At 35.9% G+C, this 25,911-nt stretch overlaps 1 protein-coding gene across 1 annotated transcript in view; it reads right to left on the reverse strand.

Moving 5' to 3' along the window:
* Nucleotides 1-25,911, reverse strand: part of ARAP2 (ArfGAP with RhoGAP domain, ankyrin repeat and PH domain 2) — a 113,523-nt gene that overhangs the window by 59,923 nt on the left and 27,689 nt on the right. The window contains exons 8-10 of the mRNA XM_063157761.1: nt 25,308-25,428; nt 22,461-22,642; nt 510-625 (exon numbers count right to left, since the gene is read on the reverse strand). Coding sequence (XP_063013831.1) covers nt 510-625; nt 22,461-22,642; nt 25,308-25,428 — 419 coding nt within the window. The remainder of the gene's footprint in view (nt 1-509; nt 626-22,460; nt 22,643-25,307; nt 25,429-25,911) is intronic.

Consider the following 25,911-nt stretch of genomic DNA (forward strand, 5'->3'; position numbering starts at 1 on the left):
TTTTATTAGCATGTACTTTCATTTCCTTAAAAATCATTACAATTCTCAGCAATCAGTCAAGGTAAAACATTCAACTACTTTCAACCTAGGATTTCTACAAGGGATAGCAAATGAAAGCTTCTTTTCAAATAAAATGCATACGACTAAATGGATGCAGCATTATTTCACTATTGAAGTTTATTATTCTTTAGGATGAAGTCAATTTGTGGAGGAAAGTGGAGGAATTCATTTCTCTTTTTTTCCTTTTGCCCTTGCAGAGAATTAACAAAGAAGGCTACATAAAAGTACAAACCTGTGGACATAATATGCCTAGTCAGGAACTAAGAGATGAAGCACACAACTAAACAAATCAAAGAACATCCTCCCATTTTTCTAAACACTGCTGAACATCCTTAATAAAAACATTACCTTTTCATCCAACCTAGCTACAGCACTGCAGTATGAAATCAGTTTTTCTTTAGTGCCTTAGTTAATTGCATATTTTGTAAAGTAAATACTCAACTTCTTACCTAAAGCTTTTATAAGGAGTAATTATTTCAAAAGATTGCTTTGCAGCCCGATCCACTTGTTTTACATTTGCCACATTCATAGGGATTAAAGTGATACCAAATCCTGTCTTGAAGTCCTAGAAAAAAGATAATAAATGTTTAGAAGGTTATCATTCAAGAATAAAACGTGTAAAGAAAAATTATTTCGTTATGGTCCAAACAAATGAAGATCAGTATCAGACATCTTTGCCATAGTATATAAGCCACTTCTAATTTTTTAATGGATAAACAAACCTCCACTAAATTTTGTCCAACCAAAAAGTTTTCAACTGCTATAATGACCTTACTTGATCGTTGGTAAGAGTAAAAATGCATGATCAAACTATTAATAAAAGAAAGAATAAAAAAAATGTTAAACACTAGATTGCATGAAAAGGTAAATGCAAAATTCTGGAAGGATCTAGCTTAAATCATGATTTAGTGTCTAAATAAACTTTAGAAATCTAAATCCTTCTAACTGACAGCAGTTTTTCTTGCTTTAAGACTGAGCATTTTAACAAACTAAATGTGTATAAAATTATTTCTTAAACCATTGATTCCTCATGCTTCTGATGTAGAACACGAACTAAACATGTCTTTGAAAAAAGATACTATGCAGCAGCTAAAATAGACAAAGAGCTAGTTGTGATTCAATAATAAGAAAGTATTTTTATCTTAAGTGAACAAGTGAAACAAGTGAAATTGTTTGAGGTTTTTTTTATACATGGAAAAATGCACTAAAAAAAAACTTTTGTATTGGCAGAATTGTGAAATAAAACGTGAGCTCACACTGAGCTCCTGTGAGGGCCTCTCAAACTGTATGGATTTTGGAAAATCAGATGAATGCATACATTATTTCTTATCTATTTGGTGTACCATCTGCATTTCCTCCTTTAAATTTATTTACATGTTGATCTCAAGGCAGTCACTTCCACAAGTGTAATTTCTGGAAATATTAGCATACTTCTTGAGAATAGTAAACAAATCAGAACCAAAACCAAGCTGTATCGCCCAAGCAAAGAGCCAAATTCATATATCTTACCATTTGCATGTTCACTGTTACCTCTCACATAACAAGTAGTTGGGTACAGACTAATAAAAATAAAAGCACTGAAGGGTAAAAGACTCAGAGCTGCCTGCCTCTGAAGAGAGGATTGTTTTTCTAGTCAATACATATTTAAACCTGCATCACTCGCAAGTTTCTGTTTGTAAGATTCACAAATTTTTGAGCACTAAGAAGTATGGAGAACTTCCTTCACAAAACTCTTCTAATTTTATTTCCCTATTTCAGGTATGAGCAAATAAAACTATCATTGTATCCAGGATTGCTAAGGCTAAATCCAAGAAAAGCCACATATATGCGTGTGTCCATGCACAAGCAGAAGTATCAATTGTATCACATGAGGCATTGAATAGAATAATGCCCCAAAAAGCATAATAACATCCACTAAAAGATGAGATTTTTAGAATGACAGAATTCCTACAATTTAAATATACTTTGAGATAAGTTAGCTAATGTTTCCTTGCCAGACTTCTTATTAAGAATTTTTGGGGGTTTTTTTACATGCCATTATCTTTGACAGTAGCAGTGGGGAACTAGGTGTGAATTTCAACACAAATCTTTATAAAATGTAGAAGCGTTTCAATAAGTAATCTACGTTAGCCACTCCTCAAATAATTTATTTTAGAAAATAGACAAAAAATAGAAATTATTTTAAATATTTCCCCTTTTCTTCCACCCTCCTATTCTGTAACCTAGCATTTTTATTCTCTCCCCTCATCTTCAGCCCCCACTCTCTTTGTGTATAAATCAAGGGGTTTCATACTGACACACCTGCCTCAGAAGAGAGCAGAGACTTCTGTTAAGCCTACACAGTCCCTAATTCACCCTGTATGGGAAAAGAGTGGGCAGAAAAACCTCCTTTGAGTGTGAACTTGACAGCATCCTCTGTAGCAGTGAAGCATTCTTAACTTCACATCACCAGTGAGAAAAAGAGGAGCATGAAATAGTGAAAAAGAAAAGGCTGAGGAAAGAAAAATACAAAGCTTGAATTTCTATCAGTGAAATGAAAAAAAAAAAGAAACCTTACCAAAACAACCCAAAACCATTACCTCTGCAGAATTAAACGGTTTATGCCTCTGAGATGTAAACTGGTTGCAAGTTTCATTTGTTGATTCAAGTATTTCAAATTATTTAAAATAATTTGCCTTAAGAAATCCTGATTTTTTAATGATAGGTAATAAGCCCATCCTTGAACCTGCACAGTGCAATGCATTCTTTGTTTATTAAATAACAGCTGAAAAACCATCAGAAGCCATGGTTAAAAGGTGTTCAATACACTTCTAGGTCCAGAATAAAGTTCACTGAAGGTAAATGATGAACAAAGACAACCAAAATTATAACTACCTTACTAAGACAGATCAAAGTTCCCTTGTAGAGTAGCTTCCCTTTAGGCACTTCCCACTGGGGACAGTCATAAAAATAATGCAAATAAGAAAAGGTATATGCTCATCTCCCCAAAAATGCTTCCAGCAATCTATGCACTTAAAAGTCCCTAAACAAACAGCTGCAGCAAAGATTATACTTACTAGCCACTGACAGACACATTCTCAAAAATTAAAAGCCCAACAACAACAACATGCTTTGAGGTCCCTGTAGGATTTTACTTCATAAATTTCCCAAATACTGGTTGTAAAAAAAAGGAATTCCTTTTGTATATAAATATTATATATTATTAATATTATGATAACTGAGAATTTTCAATTTTTTGCCTGACAACTGAGAATTTCATTACATAACATAAAAGGAAAGAAACGCTAACTAAATTTCATTAACTTCTTATCCCATAATGTTCCTTCTTGAAAATATTTATTCTATATTCCTTTTAGACTGTTTCTTATGCCTTCAAACAGCTGGTTGCACCTCCTTTCCTTGGAGCAAAACAGAGCAAGCTGCATGGAAGCAGCCTGCCTCATGAAGATCACACAAATATTTACGTCTGTGAAAACAGACACCAAAATTTGTAGTACTTCCTTTAACAATACAGAACCAAGAAAGCACCCTAGAAACAAAGTACATTAATTTGAAAGTCTTTACCTTTAGGTGCTGCACAAACCTGTCAAAATTTGCACTTGTGTGTCTGCACAACCCCATTAAAGAAAGAATAACTCATTATGCTTTACATTCAGCAAGGGCATGAGAACTTACAATACTGAATTCCAGTGTGAGGAATGTCAGAAATGTTAAGAAACTTGAATCTACTTTTCAGAACAGAATATGGTGGCAAATTAAGCAATTTCATTGGTGCATTAGAGTGAAGTTATTTCCATAATGGTCCAAACAAACTCCTTAGGGTAACTGCACAACACTTGGCATAAACTTGGCTTTGTGAGTGACAGGTACAGCAGAATTTAATTTCAGCGCTCAGAATTGTATGCTTTCAGGAGTGCAGTCCTCTTCTCTACTTCAGAAACAGAAGTGGGAATTGGTACAGAGAAGAAAGAAGTGCTCCACTTTGAAAGATGAATTCATTCACTTTGAGTGCACAGAAGGACAATTGGGCTATTCAAGAACTATACAAAAAATATCGACAGCAAAAGCAAGCAGTATCTTTTCAGAATAAGAATTGTCTTGCTTCTACCCACTGAAAGCTCATTGTTTCAGATACACTGAACTGCACTATGATTTCTGACAAAGGCAGAAAAGTTTAAGATTCAAAAATGCACAGAGAAAGATGAGGGTTGGGTTTGTTTGGTTTTTTTTTTTTAATTTAAATATAGATACAACTTAAATGTCTATAGTTATACTATCTGCATGAATTCTAAGAAAAGCTGAAAAATGAGTTGACAGTAAGAGCTTTAAAAAAAAACCAAAAAATTCTCCATAGATATAATAATAGAACCAAAGTATTCACTAAACAGCACAGTTAACTGAAAGCTAAAAATACTAAGGTGAGTACTGGCTTTCTGATTAGCTGTTGTTCCTTCCTGAAGGGTGTACTATTATAATATGGAATTGTTGCTGTCATTATCATCCCTGTCTGAAAAAGACATAACCTATGAAAACCAGTCATCTGTATATAAATAATGAAATTATTTAACTTTTATTTTTAAATATACCTTTAACATGTATCTATAAAGTGCCTCTCAGTGTACAAAACTGTCCTCTTTATTATGCATTATCTTTTCATAGGCAAAAGCTCTCCCATGACAGGCTTTGCTAACATTTCTTCAATTCTATTTTGGATGAAATTCATGAAGATTCAAAATTAGTCTCATACCTTTTCTAACATACCACCACTATTTTACAGACACAGAAATAAACACCAAGGCTAAGGAACACTGAAGTATATATGTATAAAATCATGCAACTATATCTGAACAAGTGAAATTTTCAGAGCTGCTGGATGCCTAACTTTCAGTATGTTGTCTTAAAAAGACAGACTTGGGCACCTTTCTGCCTGCAAGTCATAAATAAATTTGTAATCAGAGCCTGAACCTTTTGACTCTCAGTGAACACACTTTCTCCAAAAAATGGCACTTCTAAAAATTCTCTTCTGCTACCTATAAATATCTCTTCATACCTACAGGTATATTTATATACCTATAAATATTCTCTTCTGCTACCTATAAAGGAAAATTATTTTTCTGTCTATTTTTTCCCTTCCACTTGGTTTTGTTCCAGTGCATTAGGGCTGGCATTCTTGTTGGTTTAGTCAGACCAAAATTCATCTGAACACAGGAGTTCTATGTCTTTGCATGCACTGTCTTTCATGGATCTAACATCAGCTCCCCAATGTATGAAGTTGATTTAAAAAAATCTTTGCATCAGGAAAACATCTCAGAGAAATTAAACCAAAAAAATGCAGCCACAATTATAGCTTTACCCATACTCCTAACATAAAAATAAAAAGTTAACTAACTTAAAATACTGAAATAAAATAAATACCAAAAATAAAAGGCTAGCTAACTACTACTTTCATATTAGAAATATCAATCCATATTTTTATCTCCTTCTTTTTTGGTAGAGGACTAACTGGATAAAAGCAACAGCAGAGAAAAAGGAAAATTGCTCACATGAGTTCAAGAGACTATGTTCCTACACACTCACACATACATATACATACATAAGTATATATCCTAATATGTAAATGCATGTTTGTAGCTTATTTTGAAATAAAAAGAATACAGAAGTACAGAACTCTGAAGTACAGAAATAGCACTGATAGATGTTGGGAACACAACACTTTTGGAAATTCTACATCAACTGAGTATTCTCACTGCACATCAGTTTCCTTCCTGTGTATTATGAAATCAAGGTGCATTTGCTTTTTTTGTCTTTGGCTGTCAGATCTTGAGGACATGCAATATTTAATAGTGTGCATGCAGACAGACAGATAGATATCCAACAGTGATAAGAGGTAACAAATGGTAACAAATGGAGAACATTATATTGCATATAAAGATATATTTACACACACAAACGTGTATGCATGTGTTTATAAATGCACACTTTTTTGTTTCCTTTTTAACAGCTATCTTTCATACCACCCTAACACTAATTTATAAAAAGATTATTCATATTTCTAAAACTACTCTTGTCCTCCTGCCCATACTCAGAACAATCTTGACCTTTAATCACAGTATCTCTGATCAGAGTTCCAAAACAGGACCTTACATGGTTCCTTGAATTTACCACTTAATTTGCAACAGCTCTTTAGATTTACCCTGGGGAAGTTACCACGAAGTTTGTGACAACTACACTACTCCTGCAAGATCTGAAAATTCCCTTAACAATTTAGCAATTTAGATTTAGTCTTTTCCTTCATTCTTACCCCATGATATTTGATTTCTTCCAAATAACCAAATTATTCCAGAGAGAGTAAAAGCCAGAACTAGAATCATTCAAATGAAGTATGCACAGTTTCTTTCCTCTCCTCATTATTTGGAGGCATTACACTTCAGCCTTTCCAGCTATTAAGGAGGGCTAATTTCTGCAACAGAAATACGGGAAAAAACTGGCTTCCATATTAATAAAAAAAAATTAAAACCTTTTTATATATTAAAGACTTTAAGAAAGAGTGACCAGTAATGCAAATTGCTTTGATGATATTAAGTTTACACAAGTTTATATTGATTTCCTCTCCTTATATATGTACTGAGCTTAGAGCCCCCATTTATTTTTCATCAGGCTTCTCTACATCCCTCATCACAGCCCAAAACCTTTTAATATGGATTTCCAATGACAGTTACACATTGTGGATTGTAATACAAAACCCATGTAGGTACTCTGTCTTACAGTCTTCTAATGAGGTCCCAAAATACAACCACAGTGAAGCATAAAGTATTTAATTACACACTCAAAAAATAATGTTAAAAGAACATGAAGGTTGCTAACTCAAGCCCTGATGAGCAAGGAGATGCTAAAATTCCAGTGTTCTGTGCATGTTAGCTCTGTAGCTGGGCGCTCATCTGTTATGCTACGTGAGGTAGTCACATCATCAGTTTTAAGTTCTTCACTTAACTAAAAAATTCTTTTTCCCGTTAGAAAATAAAAATAATGATTCATGCTACTTTTGAAAAAAAAAATGGTAATGACAACCTGGCATCCAAAATTTTAGTGGTTACAAAGAAGGAAGACAGCAAATGACAAGAAGGGCCACTTAGACTAGCTCTAGTCAGTGCCACGTAGTAAGCTTGCCTGCAATATTTTGGATATACTGCTGGAATACATCCCTCTCTGTATCATTCCACATCATTATTTTATTAAAAAATGTAATACCTGCACTTTGAGATGGCTCTATGATGAAAGCCGGTACATAAGAAGTGGGAATAACTAAGAGATTACTTTAAAAAACGCATTCCTGATAAACACTCTAAGGTAGTTACAACCTTAGATGGCACTTCTCATTTAAGTTAGAGATCTCTCTATTCACTTACTACAGGAGCAATTCAGAACCCTCACTTCAGCAGTTATATGTATGTATTTTGCACTATCAATACAATTTTATATTGCTTGATTATGCACCATCAGGCCCATGCCTCGTTTGTTGTATGGGATGGATCTAGGACACATGAAGATGAAAGCTCCCTTCCTTTATGGGCTGCAAAATACAAAAAAAAGATGAGGAGGATCACATAATTGAAGTGACTGAATACTATATTGGAGAGTTAGCTCTTATCTTTGCCTTTTCCAGTTTCTGCTCAGTGTAAATCAAAGCCTTAGCATACAGTCATGTCACTGTACGTTTTTCATTTCCTAGTATCTGACTTTATGCTCTAGGGTTTGATTTGCAGAACTGCTGAGCAATTGGAACTCCAGCCAAGACCTATGAAAGCAGTATTTTGAGCAGGTATAGTTTGACAGAGAACTATTCCCTCCCAATCACCCATAAAAGACTAGAAAAACAGAGAATGCTAAATATATGGATATTTGAATCCTTCATTCTGTTTCTCAGAACTGTGTGGTCACATGGAGGAGAAAATCATCTTCCTTTAACTTACAGGAACCAATAAAAAATAAAGTCCTCACTGCTCCTCAAAGAACATTCCTTTATCAGTGAAGGAATAATTTTAATGTAAGCACTTTTCAACAAGATCAACAGTGTGCTACAAAAAAGGCATGGGCTATACCATGAAAAGAAATTGAAATTATCAAACAATTACTAAACAGACAATGCACTGAAAGAGGCAGTGATCCTGTGGAAGGAAATAATACATTATAGTATCTACTACACAATATTATAATGAGGTGAAATTAAGGTCTTATTTCTAAGACCAGTTTTCCCATGAGTAGAGGGGGACAAAAGTTTGTAACTGAGGTAATGTTACCAAAGGTTTTTGGCTGAGTTCTTCAAAAAAATTAGGTTTAAACAACAGAGGAGCGTTTGTCTCCCCATATAACCCCAAGTAAGCTTTTACTCTAGAAAGATCCTTGGCTTCAATCAATTTCAACATAATAGCAGCCAATGAATCTTCAGGTCTTAGCAAGACTTAAGGAAAGTAGATCAGAACAGAGAACATAGAGTCCACATCTCCCCACATCTTTACTACCCAGTCCCATAAGAAAAGGCTTTACAGTATGGTCACAGTGAACTGAGGCAAGATGATGCAATCTGTAAAGGGATGTGCAAAGTCACCAGCCACAAACACAAATATATCAATTAAAAGCTTCTATTTCTTAATCCTCAAAAACAAAGAGAGAATAAGACAACAGAGAGTAAAGATCATAATTCCAAATATATATACGTTTCTCACTTGTGCTGAAACATGCTAAAAGGGAAGAAACAATCCATGCTTCAACCATGCCATTACAAATAATTTGTATGTATGCAAATTATGTACTTCAGAAACAACATATGCAAGTTCAATATAAGAACCTAAATTCTACATAAAGATGTACATTTTGACACAAAGCAGTTTAAAGTTATTAGTGGAAAGTAGATTTCTTGACTTAAAGATCATTCACATTCCTGCTTTAGAAATATACTAAAGGACCTGAATTCTTCAACTATTCCGCAATTCAGAGCTCAGCTTTTACTTTCACACAGAAAGCGTGATTCAGACCATATTCCATTCTTCAGACATATGCTTTCTTTTTCTTGTCACTCAACATACTAGGAAAGCAAGATCTCACATCTGAGGCACACAAAACCAAGCATCAAAAGCAAGCTGGTAATACTGCACACAAAACCCTTCCTGCTGTCTTCCCAAATACCCTGACAGGTAGCCAAGCAAGACAGACAAACCTGCTTCCTGTGTTATGTCCCCCTCTCCCCCACCACACACTCATAAGAGAAGTGTAGGCAAAGTTCCAGTTTGAACAACTACAGTAACTCCCTTCCAGCAGGGCTCCTCTGCAGCTTGGAGCTCGTTCAGAAACCAGCACCTTGTTAGCTACAGAGGCTGACGCCACCGCAGCTGCCTGGGCTATGATCTTTACTTTTGCTGCTTCATGAAAAATAAAGAGATGACATAAAGATGGCACAGCTAAATAAACACGTAAATAAAAGTCAAAGCCTGTCAGGAGCAAGTAAAGCCTACATTCAAGGCTTTCACCGTTACTTTTATTCCAATAGCTATTCATAACATCGTCTCTTCTTTAAAGAGGCAATCATGTTCCTTAAGATGCACAACTTCTGACACACAGAAACTCATTCCATTTTAGAGCCCATTTCTTGCTACTCAGTTCACATCTTTTTCATCCCAAAGGGATACCAGTTTAATATATGCAAATTCTAAAATTATGAGGAAATGCCTCAATTTTCCTCAATTTTAGCATTTGAGCCCTTCAAACTTTTTTTTCCATTTAGCTGAAACAGCTATCCCTATAGTCACCATCTCAAATTCACACACTATTTTAAACACTTCCCTGCAATAAGCACCCAGAGAAACTCCTGTTCATACAAGGACATATTTAAACATAGATATTACTATTACAGTTTAAAGTAGCCATCTGGACTCTTCTTTGGAAGCGCTTCACAAATGGAAGACTTCTTAGATTTAGCAAGACTGTACTCTGGAGACCAGAAGGATCTGTGAATTTTAAGATACCACATATAGCTGTAATTTTCTGAATTCATATCTACATAATCTTCTTGCCAAAGCTTTACATACACTCCAAAGATCTTGTTGCGTATTCATAATCCAAAAAAACTGATGAAAAAGTGTTTGAAGTCTTACAGGATGGACAGATTGTGACCATTTCTGCCATACCTTAAAATCTACAACCACTGTCATGCAAAAATAACAAACTTTTTGACTGGTCTTTTAGTACAGTAGTCACTAGACAAGGGAGAAAACTGTTATGACATCCCCACTGGCAAAATTCCCTAATGAACCAAAAAAGCCTCCAAATAATGGAGAGTCTGCTTTCCTCCAAAATTTGCCCATGGTGATAAACAAATTTGATATTAACAAAAGAAGTATCAATGACTGAGCACAGTGCTTTTACTTACTGACTATAAACAGTAAGGTGTTAAGACAAACAGTCCTCACAGTAAATATCAAGACTTCTTATTTATTTACTACCTCCTTCTTCAATAAACTGAAATTTAATTCTATGATGTGATCTTTCACAAGTAAAAATATTTAATAACTAACATAATTCATGATATTTCAATAACCACAAACAAAAATAGCATTTCCTGATGGAGAAATTTTCCAAAGCTTTATTTTTACTCACAGACCTTTTTAATTTCCAAGTAATCTGCATGGCTCAAAATAATAACAAAGGGAAATTAATTTTTTAAAAAAGTTTCAAAAGTTTTTGGAGCACCATAAAAAAAGCACTGATTATTATAGACATTTTCACATCTAAAAAAATGTACTTATGGCTATCTGAATATAATCCAAACATACTCCATTTTATCATGACTGGATCCCTATGAGACTTTCCAGCTGATGTTGATAAAATGAGCAGTTTAAATTTCTGATCCCGTCAAACTGAATTTCTCTTCTGAGATGGTGTATATTGAAAACACACACGCATACCCACAGACCTTATAAGAATAAATGAATGAATTACATGAAACATGCAGAGCTCTAGACTGTGCTAATCGCTTTTTCCAGCTTGGGAGATTTTAGACACCTTCTGCGTAGAGAGCCATGAAGAAAAATGTTTCACTTCACTTTAACAGCTGACATTATGATCTTAAATTTAAAAGGAAAGAATAAGCCAAGGAGGGTACAGACCCTCACAAAAGCTTTTGGCCACACACCATAAACTCTCATCTTTTTATTTCTCACCTTTGCAGGAAAGAAACATCAAATGCCATAAAATTTCAGATTTGTTTAAAATTTGAAATTCAGACATTTTTGAACTACTTGAACCAAAAAGATAATGTTTTTCCTTCGGAAATACAGAAATAAATATTTAATAGAAGATCTAAATTTTGAGAGCGTGCATACATATTCATTACCTTTGAAGAATGTGTCAGACTTCATGGAGGTTCAAACTTTTTCTAGAAGGCAACGTAAAGTATAAACTTACCATTAATGCCTAGAAACAGCAACCTAAGGAGACCATATTATGATTTGTGAATTCTTCCCACTTCTGTAACGCTTACTCTAAAACAGTGAAGGGACAGCAGCACCAACAGTTTTGCCACACATTCTTCTGTGCCTGGACCAAGGGAGGGCTGATGCCATGACAACAGCAACGCTGCACCACAGCTTTTTTAAGCTGAATCTTTCCTAACTCACTCGGTCATTTCAGCATTATGTCTCCTGCTTAGACATCCTCCTTGCATTTGGTTCAGCCAAAAACAGAGTGGGGTGGGCTTGGAGGTTTGTTTGTTTGAGGGATTGGTTTCCTTGTTTTTATTTATAAATATTTTCTTCTGCTGGCTATAGATTCACTCATACTAATATCTTTCTATGTGACAAACGAAGATGAAAATAGCAGATAAATGCAGAGAAACTGTTTTGAATTTTTGTAAAGCAAAATCACTTGGACACACATACAGCTACTGCTTAGCAGCGATTCACTTTCATACTTGCCTAGGCTTTATGCCATGAAGGTAGTGATGTCACATAAAAAATATAAAAGTAAATATTTAAAAGAGAGTTTCAAGAATTAGTACAGTTTACAAATAAGCAGTCTACTTCTCACTACTTAAATACTGAAGTGGCTGAAGCGCTAAATATGTATAGAGACTACTGAATTCCTAGTAAATCCATTGTAAATAAGTTTTATTATGAGTCCATGTAAAAGCCACTGCTATTTGATTTAAGTGATTATTTTTATTTTTAATTTTGATTTTACAATTATCAAAGCTAAGATGGGCAACTATGACAGCTAAAGAAGGATCTAGCTCTAAAATATCTGCACTACACTCGTGTTTCAGGACTGTGTGTAGAATTAGTATACCCTTCCAAATGAACACAATGCCTTTGTCATAATGAATGTAATCTAATTTTTTAATGAATATCACCTCCCATCACAAATTTTTAGTTAAAAGCACCTTATGTAAAAACAAAGTAAATTCAAGCTTTCAATGAAATTCTTTTCTTCATAATGAGAAGCAAAAGCTAATATCTAACAGAAAAGGACAAACTATTTTAAAAATATGGAACAACCATTCTCTAAAAAAATGTACTTCAACAGATTAGAAGCTAGAAAGCAACCAAAATCCTTAAAAAAGAGCCCTCCACATACATCTTTCAAATGAACTTTACACTCTGCATTAGTATCTAGACAGCTAGTTAACAGAAAGAACACTAAAAATAAAATCTTTAACAAATTATCTCCATTTACACATTTATCTTCTGCTTGTTTCATTAAACTTCCTGTTGCCACCCACTGAAAAACACAGGAAGGTCTTTAAGGACCTACAATAAGCTACAGATACATGGCTCCTTTGTAGCATACTGATTCCACCTGTCTTCTACATTCATTTCACTTCTCCAGTCTCTCTCTCATGCCCAAATCCTTACAAGCAAGAAATAAATCTCACTCACCTGAATTTAATGAGAAACTGAAAAAACAGAACTTGTCAACAGCAATGTTAACTCGTGCCTCAGAGCACATTCTGGGGTAGGGGCAACAGGCCTAGACTACAACTTCTTTCTTTCCCAAATGCTGTGCTAGAATAACCTTCAAATCACACAGTGATAAAAAAAAATAATAATTTCTGAAACACATATTGCTATGTTCAGATTAGTCAAGATGCCTTTTACAAATCAGTGGTTAGTGAAGAGCAGCACCTGTAGTGGCAATTCATTAATGGAAAGTGACCAAAGCAAACAGGGAAGCACTGATTTACAGGCTGCTCATACAGCAACATCCTGACCTAGAGAGCAGCAATCTGAACCCACTTCATGCCATGGGGAAGCACAGGGATAAAAATGCTGTTCTGGCTCAGAACTAAAACCATGCAGATGCATCTCAGCACACAAAAGTTGCATCAAAATTGCAATGACTCGACCAAGATAACATATAAAGAGAATGTCACAAACAGTAAAAATAGAACTAAAATTACAAAATCACTCCAATTTAGGATATTCAGAAACCCAGCAGCAGCATTTTGTACCATTTGTGGGTGAGGAGGGTTGTAACATGCTACAATTATTTTTAAGAACAGGAAATTTACCAAAACACCCTTCTGTATTAGTAGGAATGGGCAGCTGCAATCTGGAAACACACTGAACTTCCATGGAGGTATATTTTCTCAGCATGAATGTGTCATTTAAGAAACCAGGATGAAGAAGAATTCAGGAATGAAACAAAATACTGCACTAAAGTGAAAAACTGGCAATTGACATGAATGGCAAAGCTCCAACTGACATTCAAAGAGATGGAAATTCACCCCAGGTATCTGTGCATAGATCCTGCAAGAAACAGCTTTCCTAATACAGCCCCATAAATACTAAAAATGCAATGCATCTTTAACTTTTCTATTTAAAAAGACAAGCAGCTACAACAAAATCTGCACACGCCTCTTCAGGTTCATTTTGAAATAGATCTACATGCAGTAAAGGAGAATGAAATTTAGGTGTGAGGACAAAAGACCTGCACAAATAGAAGACCTGAAGAGCACCACAGAATCAGACAGAACTGTGATAACATCCTCTGGCTTTGTATCTACAGTGCACTCTATTAACCTTTACTTTTTCTTCTCCCTGTAAAATTCCCCTACATCCCCACTTGTACATATTAAGAAATATGTTTCTGATATTCCATACCACATCAATGAGAGATGGATGAAGAAACAGTTTGTTCCTTCTGAAACATAAAAGTTACATCTACACAGTGTGTGCAGATGTAACCCTTTCATTCCTAAATGTCAGGCTACCATTTCTACATTAGCATTTATTGCTGAGAACACCAATAAAGACACGTTTCACATTGCTAATTGTACGTATTTACCATAAGCAAGTACCTAAGGATCATTATTGTCAACATCAACACATTGCTGTTAAATTAAACAAGTTGTAGGTCATCCCCCTTTTAGCTGCAGCACACATGAAAAACTAACTGATGCACTCATTAAGGCTGAAATCAACCCTTTCTAGCAAAGTCCTAAAAAGAGGTTCCTGCCTTCTGCTCTGTGGTTGGTTTGTTTTGTATAAAATAAGATGAAAGATTGTAGAATCAACCTTGCCTTTCTTTGTGAAAAAAAAAAAAGAGAAGTGCAAGATGAAACAAACCAACCTGGAAGTCAGACTCCACCTCCCACACGGGCATTGGTGATGACCAGTCACAGCACTGTCTCCTTCTCCTCTCTTACAGCTACTCAGGACTAATGAATTTTGCCTTGATCGGTTTCTCAACTTTTGTTATGACCCCCATCTCCCGTCTCATCAGTTTCCTTGCAGCCCACTCAACTGGCAGCTGCTCAGTTCCTTCAGGGGAAAGAAGCGACAGCCAATTATAATAATGGGCTGCAATTACTCCTGTGTTGCAGGAACTGAGCTGCTGTTGCTGACTGCTGTCATTTTATCTGCCTTTGAACTTCTTTATGACCCCATGGCAAGGAATAACAGCCCTTGGCTGGAAAAAGCATCATACATACAACATCCTGCAGAGCCTCTCAAGTAAGTGCCAGACAGGCTGATTGTGAACCAGGAAGCAGGACACAAAGCCATATTTATTATACCAATGCAGCCACTCTGCTTCAAATCTTTTTTAAACCTCACTCTCATACCTCTAACACAGGTCTGCATCCTGGTCTTAAACCACAGACAAGGATAAATTTGGGCAAATGAAGTGGATATAGATTTCCCTCTGCCTGCAGAGCATAGAACCCTCTACGATTTGGAAACATTGGCTGGTACAAGACAAACAATTTTGTGATAACTGAAATAGAGACATATCCACAGACAGCAGCAGGAGCTTTTTATTTTTACTATTTTTTAACAGCCTAACCCACCTTAAACAAGAAATGGACACAAAATCTATGTAATGTAATAATTAAATACTGCATACCAGAATCCCCAAAAGGATAAGCAAAGTCAACAATGAAAGTGTTTATCTCCATGAGTAAAACACACTCCTCACCCATTGTATTATTTGGGTCAGCTTTTTTTTCAAAGTAATTTTATTGAGAATGCTACAGAGGTACAATGAAAAGGTCTACCAAGGGGAAAAAAAGAACCAAGAAAAACAAGGCAAACCAAATAAAAGTTGCTTGAAAACAAAACATACTAGTGTACATCACTAGGCATGACTCACAATACAAGCAAGATTATTTCTACATTTATTTCCTGAATCATAGCTTTCCATGTATTTTGCTCAATATATTTTTCTTTCAACCATTGTCCAGGCCTGTTCAAATGGTTTGCTGGATGCCCACAGCCAAGTGTTTTGACAACCTTCCATCCTAAGTGAAGGTAACAACTTCTCAGTCCATGTAAGATTTTTCACCTGCATTAGATACCAATCATTAATTCTGATGGATCTCTGAGAGGTCCTGACCCACATGCTGAGATGGAAGTACCTTTTGAGTGAAGTTTTTTGGAAATATATCTAAGATATTGTTTTTAATGAATGAGATTTAAACATGCCATCCCTAAAAAGATGTTACTTTGTATGCAAAATATCTAAGAGAGAATTTAATTTAATAACCACAGCATTGAAGTGTTTCATGTAGTAAGAATTCAGTCTGAGTTGATTAAGTTCAAATTTGTTGGCCTAGCAATTTATTAACTAGGGACAGTAATTATTGCTGAGAAGGCACACTGGAGTATTCCCCACATTCACACTAAGCTATAAATCATAAATTCTCTTCCTTTGCTATAAGAATGGTTCATTTATTTAGAAGAAAATTTGTAGATATAAGATAGTGGAGTATCAAAAATAATGTTTATTACCTAAACAATTGTCATAAAAACAACAAACCTTTTCCCCACTCAACATGATTTCTTGTAATCATTCATTTTGTATTATAACAAGCAAGAAAAAAAGATTTAAAGCTTTCTTACACCATTCAAGTTATTTCCTGTTCAGTTGTTTCTTATGTCATGCACAGCAATTGATCGTTGCTATATTTTTGAGTGTGGAAAATCAGAAAGAATTTTTTGCAAGGAAATGCTAGAAAATTAGGGATGTGACCTTAATCTATCATTCCAACTACAGCTTGATGCAAATAACTATATTTAAAAGACGCTGGATCATTCAATTCCACTACAAGTCACCAATGTATCAGTGTATTTTGCCTTAAAATACTTCTTCATATTACTCTTTCCCCCTGCAATGTACTTGGTATATTTTTGGGTTGTTCTGTTTTTGCTTTTTAACATTTGCTACAGATTTGCAATGTTATGAAGAAGAGCAAAGCTGGAATGAATCAAAAAACAAATAGCAAATGTTCCTTTGTTTTTCAGTTACCTCCACCTATTTAAGGCGTTCCAGGACAAGCTCAGTTGTAACCATGTTTGTAGCCATGTTTGATCATGGTCTGCACTAGCAATCAAGTACATCACAGTTTCTTTAGAGTTTCTCAGTTATTACAAACAGCAGTTTTTCATCATAAAATCTCTAAAAGCACAGATGCTCTTGGGGCAAGGGTGATGGGGATGTGGGACGAGAATGGGCAACAGGAGAAACACAATTACAAGGACTGCACTTCTTGTTGTCTCATTCTCAGTAATTCCTCCTTCCACTGCCACACCCCATACACACCAGGCACTTCTCCCTCCTTCTCTATCAGCCATCCAAATGGTCTCGTTCCTCCTCCTGCTTCCTTTTGCTGCCTTTACTCCCCCCTATCTTTTTCCCTAGCATCCTTTTCAGAACTCAGTTGCTTTTCTCAGGGTTCCTCATTAGATGTCACAACTTGTAAGTATTTTCCTTGCTGCTCAACTTGCATACAACTCCTCTCCCCAATTTTTTTTTGTATTGCTGTTTCCATCACCTTGTACTCATTATATTCACAAATATAACCATGACGATACACCAAAGAATCCACATACATTGAAAAGAATTTCTCATGATGCTTTAGCATGACAACCAATCATTATTGCTCATCTTCAGGACTTCATTTAAGTGTTCTTCTTTGGTAACCTTCCATTGTTAAACACTTTTGACTGTTCTTTAGCGATACTTTTTTTTTAAAAAGGATTTCTCTCTCACTCATCATGTGCTTGATTATTAATCAGGATATCATTTTCTCCAAGTAAAACCAGAACATTTTCCAATAAACAATTCCTTTTGCAGAGTACCATTATAAATTCCCATTGTTGTATACCAAAAGACTTCCAAGTCTGCCCGTGAACCTCAATCTCAACGTCTCTGGTATTGTATGTATGTCTATATGTATTTCATAGTATCACAGAATAGTTTGGGTAAGAGGGGACCTTTAAAGATTATCTAATGCAATCCCCCTGAAACAGGGGCATCTTTTTCACTAGATCAGGTTGCTCAAAAATGCTCCCCTTTAAGCCTGTATTTCTTAATAGAGATAAGGACATAAGGACATATCTCTGCTCTTATGTAGACAGAGATTCATGCACACATCCCTTCTGCTTCCTTCCACTGACATTCACATCACTTCCTCTCTTTCAAGATGCCAATCTCAAGCATCAGCTTTGGCTTGTCCTTTCAGCTATCTTTGTATAGGTCTCTACATTATCCCTCCCTTTGCCATTTTCTGCCTATTTAATATCTTTTCTCCTAATACATCCTTTAGTATTGTCCAGTTTTGCTTTAAATGCACCATTAGCATTACAGAAGAAATTAAAATTACTATGCACCCTTACTGGTTCATTCAACATGAATAAACATTTCCATCTGCCACAGAGCACATCATTTAAATCTTTCTCTAAACAAAACACCCTCTGAAATCAATAGGAACATTGAGCCAAAATGAAACAAGTGGTTTTTAATAAGTAATGTATATTATTGCTTATACATAACAGAGAGAATACTCATCACCACTGTAGTTTGAACTTGGAGTCAGGCACGGAGAAAACATGTCACAAATTATTATGGCACAGAGCCATACCAGCCCCCATCTTTATATTTGGCTAAGTTTCCTCAAATATCCCAGCTAAATACATATAATCACCCAAAGCAGTAACAAGATTATCCTGATTTCTCTTTTCAAAGCCATATTCTAGCACAAACACCATGGCACCTAGGCCCTCCCTGATGTTAGATACCAATAAATCTTAAATATAGCCTTACAAAGGAGATATATTCAAGCAGACCAGACAAGCATTTGTCAGACTCCTTCTGATGGTAACCAAGGGAAGACTGGCACTGCCACTGCAGACTGACATTTCCAGCCAATGTTTGAACTGCCATGAATGATCAGATTTCGTTTTTTTATTTAAGCACGAATGAAACAGAAATGGGAATTTCAGCAAGCTGCAGGTTGAACAAATTGATCTGGTACGATTTACTTTTCACTTCTGCTCAAGAGAGGAAGTTTAAGAAATTTACACTACATGAGTCAAAGAAATTGATGGTTTCATACTAGCACTATACCACTGCCACAAGTTCAAGCTAAACCAATCACTTTTTAACTAGAAAGAGGTCTGAGACATGATGTTCTGATCTCAATCTGAACTTCACAAAGTTCACGGCGGTAAAGTTACAATTTGGCATTTGGCTTAGGATCTTCTCCACTTTTAACACTGAAGAGTTTTTTTTTTTTTTTTAAAGTAACAGCAGACTCTCCTCTATCAAGTTTATTAGAAATCAATGAATAAGCTCGATCCAATCTCATTTCAACATTGTAAGAAGTCTAAATAGGTGTCTTTTAGCACTGCAGTTATAATAAACCCCTCTAAGGCTCTCCAGGAGCCTAGTATGGATGTGAATTCCAATATGAACAGGATTTGAGGACATCCCTGGACAGATTTGCCTAATAATTACCGGCTCAACTGCAAGCTTGAGGCGGGGAAGGATTTCTGGACCAACAGCGCCCTCTAATGGATCGGTGCTGCATTGTGACAGTTTTCTTCAGTACTGCAGTAAAAATCATTCTGTTTTCCGACTTGAAATTGAAACACCAGAGGTAGTCAAAGAATTGCAGACTTTGAAAGCCCAAAGACAGAAGGTATTTCTTTTGATTCACAAGCCTCCATAAACTGCATGAAGAAAGGATACTGTTCAAATGCAGAATCTGCAAAGAAATATCTTAGGATCATTTTAATTTTCTGGGGGTTAGATAAGTCGGCTTTGGGAAGAAGATAGTTTTGCACTATTATTTACAATATTCATACACACAGGAGGAGTTAACAGGCTGGCAGCACTTCTAACCAGTCTGTTTCAGGGCTTGATTTTGGTTTGCCTTCTGCTGCACTGCAGTCAGTGATCTTTGCAGAGCATCCATGTATTAGAAGGGAATATATAACTAGGAAAAGGGCTGTATAAGGATGTGCTTTCATGATCACATAAAGTAATTCTGAAATGCATGATGTTGAAAGGGCAGAGCAGATACAACCTGCCACACAACAGCACAAGCAATAGAACCAACACACATGCACACACACACAGAAAAATATTTTAAAAATCTGTAGAAACAGATTTGGGGGAGAGGAGCAGTCTTAGGGTATCTGAATCATATAATGTGCACTCTGAAAATGCAGAAAAGAGCAATCAAGAACCCTTCAGGAGTAAATGGCTCTGTTTTGTATCAACATACAGTTAGAAAAACTGACTCAGCACAGTAGGCAGAGCTGGGAATGCCCCATGTAAACAGAGGAAGTTCAAAGCACAACTGGAGGCAAGAGAGATGCTCCCAACAGTTATATTCAAGCAGAATAAGAACAAAGGGAAAAAGCAAAAATTTGATGCCTGGTACTGCAGTACTCAAGAGGGACATAACTAATTTCAAATGACCTATCACTCTGGAGGACAAATTCCTTCACAAGTCTGGATATCTTTACTCCTCAATCAAAAAAGCTCAGAACATTCACAGGACCACTCAAAAATATCCAGGGGCACAAGATTCAAAAAGCATAAGTCCTGAAAAGAAAAGTGCCTTGTTAACAATGAACATCTACAAAAAGATTTTCATGGATGAGAATGCTTTCCATGGACCCTCACAGATAAAATACCTGGAAGTGCCATGACAGAAGAGTAACACGGAGCACTCTCATGGTGTGAGTCCCACAAGCAACAACTATGAAGTCAGTCAACTTCATTCAAAGTGCAAGAGCACTTCAGTAAATATAAGATCTCAGAAAGGAGGGGTGGTGTTTGCATCTTGGTTTTGCTCCTCCTTAAACATGAGCTGTGAACTTAAATAAACTGACAGGTCACCTATACATTACAATAATCAGACCTAAAGATTTCAGTCTATATAAAGAGTACTGTGTTCAGCTATGAAGACCAATTTTTCTCCCTGATGATCATTCAGCAAAACACATGCTGTGGGTTTAAATTCAAATGACACACAGCAAATACACTTTTGGTATCGTATTACATATCTAAATAATTTATGGAGGTTTTTTATAATTACAGAACAGCAGAAATTCATGAACTGTATCATGTTTGTGGTGGGTTGACCCTGGATGGAAGATGGCCATCAAAGTTTCTCCATCACTCCCCCTCTCCCTCAACTGGACAGGAGAGAGAAAATGTAGGAGAAGTATTGAGGGACAACATAAGGACAAGGTGAGATCGCTCACCAATTACTGTCACTGGCAAAGCAGATTCAACTTGGGCAAATTAGTTTAATCTTTATTTTCTATTACCCATCCAACCAGAGCAGGATGATGAGAAATAAAATGAAATCTTAAAATACCTTTCCCTCACCCCTCCCTTCTTAATGGTCTTAACTTTGCTCCTGATTTTCGCTACCTCCTCCCCACTCAGCACCTTAGGGGGGGGGGAATGGGGATTGTAGTCAGTTCATCAAACTTTGTCTCTGCTGCTCTTCCCTCCTCAGGTTTGCCATGCAAACCCAATTACAACATTCTTGATTTGCTGGCAGTTGACTGACCTCAAAGAATGTACCTAACAACTAAAACTTCCTTGAAGTACAGGAAGCACAAAGAAAAACAGGTCTTCCTCAGTCTCTAATTTCCTGCCATAGCCTGGGAAAGAATGATAAGATTTTGTATCAAACATTAAGTGGACCCTCAAGCACACCTAAATAATTTCACAGAGAGAGTAACAGGAGAGGAAGTGAGATCAACTCCAAGAGAGACATTTGAGACAGGGATTTGCCTATAGACAACTTTGAAAAAACAAGGCAAGAATGTAAAAACACCTCCCCCAATGCCATCCCAGGTTCCAGCTACTTGAGGGTAGTGAATTGCCTCACAAAAAAATAGCACCTGCCATTGAACGTCAATAGATCTTTCTTCCACTAGTTCACACAATTATTCATTGAACCCAACTATCCCCATTTATTCCCTGCCTACGGCACCCTAGAGAATTCCACTTTATATCATCATATAGTCATGCCCAAAACAAAACTAAAACCTCTAGATTTTGGAAGTTGAAAAGACAGGCCTACTTCACATTTTTAATACTGAATTTGTTTAAAGTATTGCAGTGCACAACAGAATCTGGCCAGTCTCTATTCTTGGAAACAAAAAGAACATCATTTCTGAACATTTCCCTGAAGTATCAGTTAAATACCACGAGGTATTCAGCGTTTTATAGTACACTTTCCAGGGCAGTGTATTATAAAACATGAAACCACTGCACAAAATAAGCCTTCTGATTAAGTTGAGTGCTTATGGCCCACATTTTGAGAGTGAATTAATCCCAGCCCTGACACTAACATGTTTTGACACTCAGAGCTTTTCACTTCACCTCACTATATATTCTTTTTTTTTCTATTGTACAACAGACATAATGATTCTTTGCCTGCTTTGTGAAGCCTTCTGAGAACTTCAGCAATAAAGCACTACATATAAGGAGATATGCATTTATATTGAAATGCACCTATTCACAAAGAGCCATCAATTTCCAACTCACTAGTTAAAACCATTTTTATAAGCTTTCATTCACAAAAAAGCACATGAAAAATTTACCTGCTCATTTTTGCAGATCCATACAGTACTCCCCTGAAGTAGAATAAAGATTTTGGTTTTGTATCCTTTCAGCTCAAGATATCCACTTTTCTCAGGGGTGACAGAAGTTCGAGACTGAGAGTTATTGTCAGACATCAATTTCAAGGCATCGAGCATCGTATTAACCCAGTCATTTCTTTCTTCTAAAGAAGAAAAAAAAGTTAGTCAAAGACAGTTAGTTAAGCAGTAGTTTCATTCTTCTCTGCACACTGGTTTTCCCAACATTGTTGCTATGTTGGTTGATGGTACAGCAATGCCAAATAAGAGAGAACATCCACGTTGACAAGGAGGTGTAAATAAAAATAATGAGAATCTGTATCAGTGGAGGTGTTAGAAGGACAGACATCCAATTAACTCCCAACAACCAATCCAAACAAACCGATGATCGAGATTCCTAAAATCATGACTGCTAGTTCTGAGATACTTTATTCCAGACAGCTTAAAGACTGAGGTGACAGGTGGCATGATCTGGCACCTTCTGGAAGCCAGATCAATGGGAAAGAATTACAGCATTACAAGTTGTGTAAGCAGAAACCAGAGAGCCTAAATATGATCTGCCACTGAAGAGGCAAATCATCACCACTGCTATTCCATGCTTGACCATGCTTTCAAGAAAAAAATGCTTGGTAACTTACAATCTATTCCATTAAGGTGTGGTGTTTAAGCTTGACATTGTCAAGGGTACTGAGTAATTAAGAAAATGTGTGTTTGAGCATCTTTGCATGCATTATTAATGTAACATCTTACAAATACATGAACACAAGGAGGTGAAGTAATAAAGTTTCTCTCAGTCTCATTCACTGTGTTCAGACATTTGACTGGACTAAGATCAATATACTTTAATGCTGAGTAGTCCAAATGAATTAGGTTTGCCTTATGCGATTGGAATATCATGAATATTTCAACTGTTTGCTCTGAAAGAGCCAGATCACAAAATATATTGGGGGCAGGGGAGATGTAGAGGGGGGAAGGGAGGGATTGGAAGTTCTATTCACATTATGTATGAAGCTGGCAAAATTAGCTTGGAAGACTGTAGGGAGCACCACTGAAATAATAACCTGCTTACTTCATAAATGGTATATGTGCAACATACAGCAACAAATACACAAATTTAGGTGTCATAAAATACTGTGTAGAAAAGGAAGACAGCAGCCTGACAAATTAGCACAGGGAATGTGATCCAAGTGTTCCTGTAAAAAATTTGGTTTAAAATACATATATGCTGTCTTGAAATACTCCAGCAATATTTTCAAAGTACTTTAGTATAGCTAAGGGCATCAAATTACTCTAGAAGTGTCTTTTTTTAATGGTATTTCACTCTGGTGAAACAAAATCTCACTGCATCTGAGCAAGTTATGCTCTAATTCACTGCTATCCCTTTTGCCCCCAAAAGCCCCTAAACCTTCCAAACCATTACATATAGTGCTTTTTCCTCTAGATATTTAAATCCATCCAAAAGTAATGCATTTCTGATATCTCAAAATATATGTAAAGGTCTCAAATTCAAAATCTTTGAAAGAAGTTAAGTACCCTTTGAATAGTCCCAGAGCAATTCCGGAACACAAATCCACAGAAGTAACAGCATCAAGTAACAGTTTTGTTTTTAGCACATAACAAAAATCAAGGAGGGTTATTTATATATTTTACTGGGAATACATCATCCAGTTCTGGACCACATTCTTTACACAATAGGCATGTCTAACCTTAAGTGAACAGCTTTACAGACAGCTTTACAGACATCTTACTATGTCCAAAGATGGTTATACACTGTATGAAAATGGAATTCCATGTATAACAAGTGGTCACTCTGAATATATTTTACAAGTCAGCACAAGTTTTTAACAATTCTATAGTATCCAAGGCAAAGGCCTAGAAAAAAAATTGCAGACCCCTAAAACGTATTGCACCAAGATGGTTATATTATAATTTATGAAAAAAAATTAAAATAAATATAGAAGAGAAATGCAAAAATAATAAAGAAATATATATTTTTAAATTCAGCTAAGAGCATAAAAATAACTAAAATTATTTGAGCCAAACCTGATAAGAAGGATTTGTTCATTGATGCTGCACTCCGGTTACAGCCTGCAGCAAATGTTTACTACCAGCTATAACCCATAAAAATGGGATTTGATAATGGAAATGCTGAGAGGCCTCAGAGCTATAATGGCTCTGGCATGTACTTCTGTAAATACATATTGCACAACTCCTTTTTTCTAGGCATTCCTTTTTATTTGACTGTTTCCATAAATAAATCATACGTGCACTGATATCGATTCCACATATTACAGCTGTAGGTTGATAAAGCATTCAATTAGAAGGCATACTAACTTCCTTGCTACAATTTACATTTGTAATCTCTATCAATACCTGGCTGAAAATACTATTTAAGACAGAAAACTTTGGATTTCCTTCGATCACAGCAACACATCCCAAGCATCGTTCATTGTCTCTTTGTCAATTTCTTATCAAGTGGTAACTCAGAGATGTCTGAGAGCACACAGGCTGTAAGAGCTGCTAGTGAGACTTGAGAAATGTTCAGACAAATTAATCTTTGGGAAGGATGGGGGAGGAGGCAGAAGAGTCAGGGATACAGTCTTCTCATTTTGATATTTGAAAAAGCCATTGCCCAGCAATTTCCACTGTTCTAACAAGGTTCAGAGTTATCTCCAGTTTCACTTTATGAGCTTAAACCATCTCCAGAAATATTTCTCATAATAAAACAAGCTATATTTTGCAAACAGAATTTATCAACAGTGATTACACGGGCTTTTTCACAATTTCTAGAAACACACATTTTCTACTTACCTTCTTTATCCACACGGAAAACAAAAGTCCTATGGGATGTGACAACTTCAAACTTATTCTCCCCATGAGCTCTTACTGTTGCTATTGCAGAGAGCAGTATTATTCCTTTTGAGAACACTTCCTGTAATAAAAAGGCAGACAAAATATTTAATTCTCAGAGAATTTTAAATTCCTCTGATGTAACACTACTTGTCATGATGTTTAGGGAGTTCACCACACTTAATATAACTGAGTAAGTGAACACCTTCACTACTTACCTATCACCAACTTCCCTGTTCTGGATCTATGACCATCTACTACCTTCTAAAATAGAATAAATCCCATGATGAGATAGATTGTGCATATCTAAGATTCAGCTTCATAAATTATCTCATTACATTAATACTGCAAAACATAACACTTTAATTTACAATTTTATGCCAAAGTAAATTACATTTACTATCTCAAAGAAAAATGATTTGAAAATATATAATTATTATACTTGTATGATAAAATCAGACATGGGAAAAATATTGTACTTCCTCCAGGCAGATAATTCCAAACAGTCTTGCTGCTCCCCCCTGCACCTTGCCACTTCAGTGGGTAGCCAAAAAGAAACAAATTC

Source organism: Melospiza melodia, chromosome 5 (genome assembly GCF_035770615.1).
Source record: "Melospiza melodia melodia isolate bMelMel2 chromosome 5, bMelMel2.pri, whole genome shotgun sequence".
NCBI lineage: Eukaryota > Metazoa > Chordata > Aves > Passeriformes > Passerellidae > Melospiza > Melospiza melodia.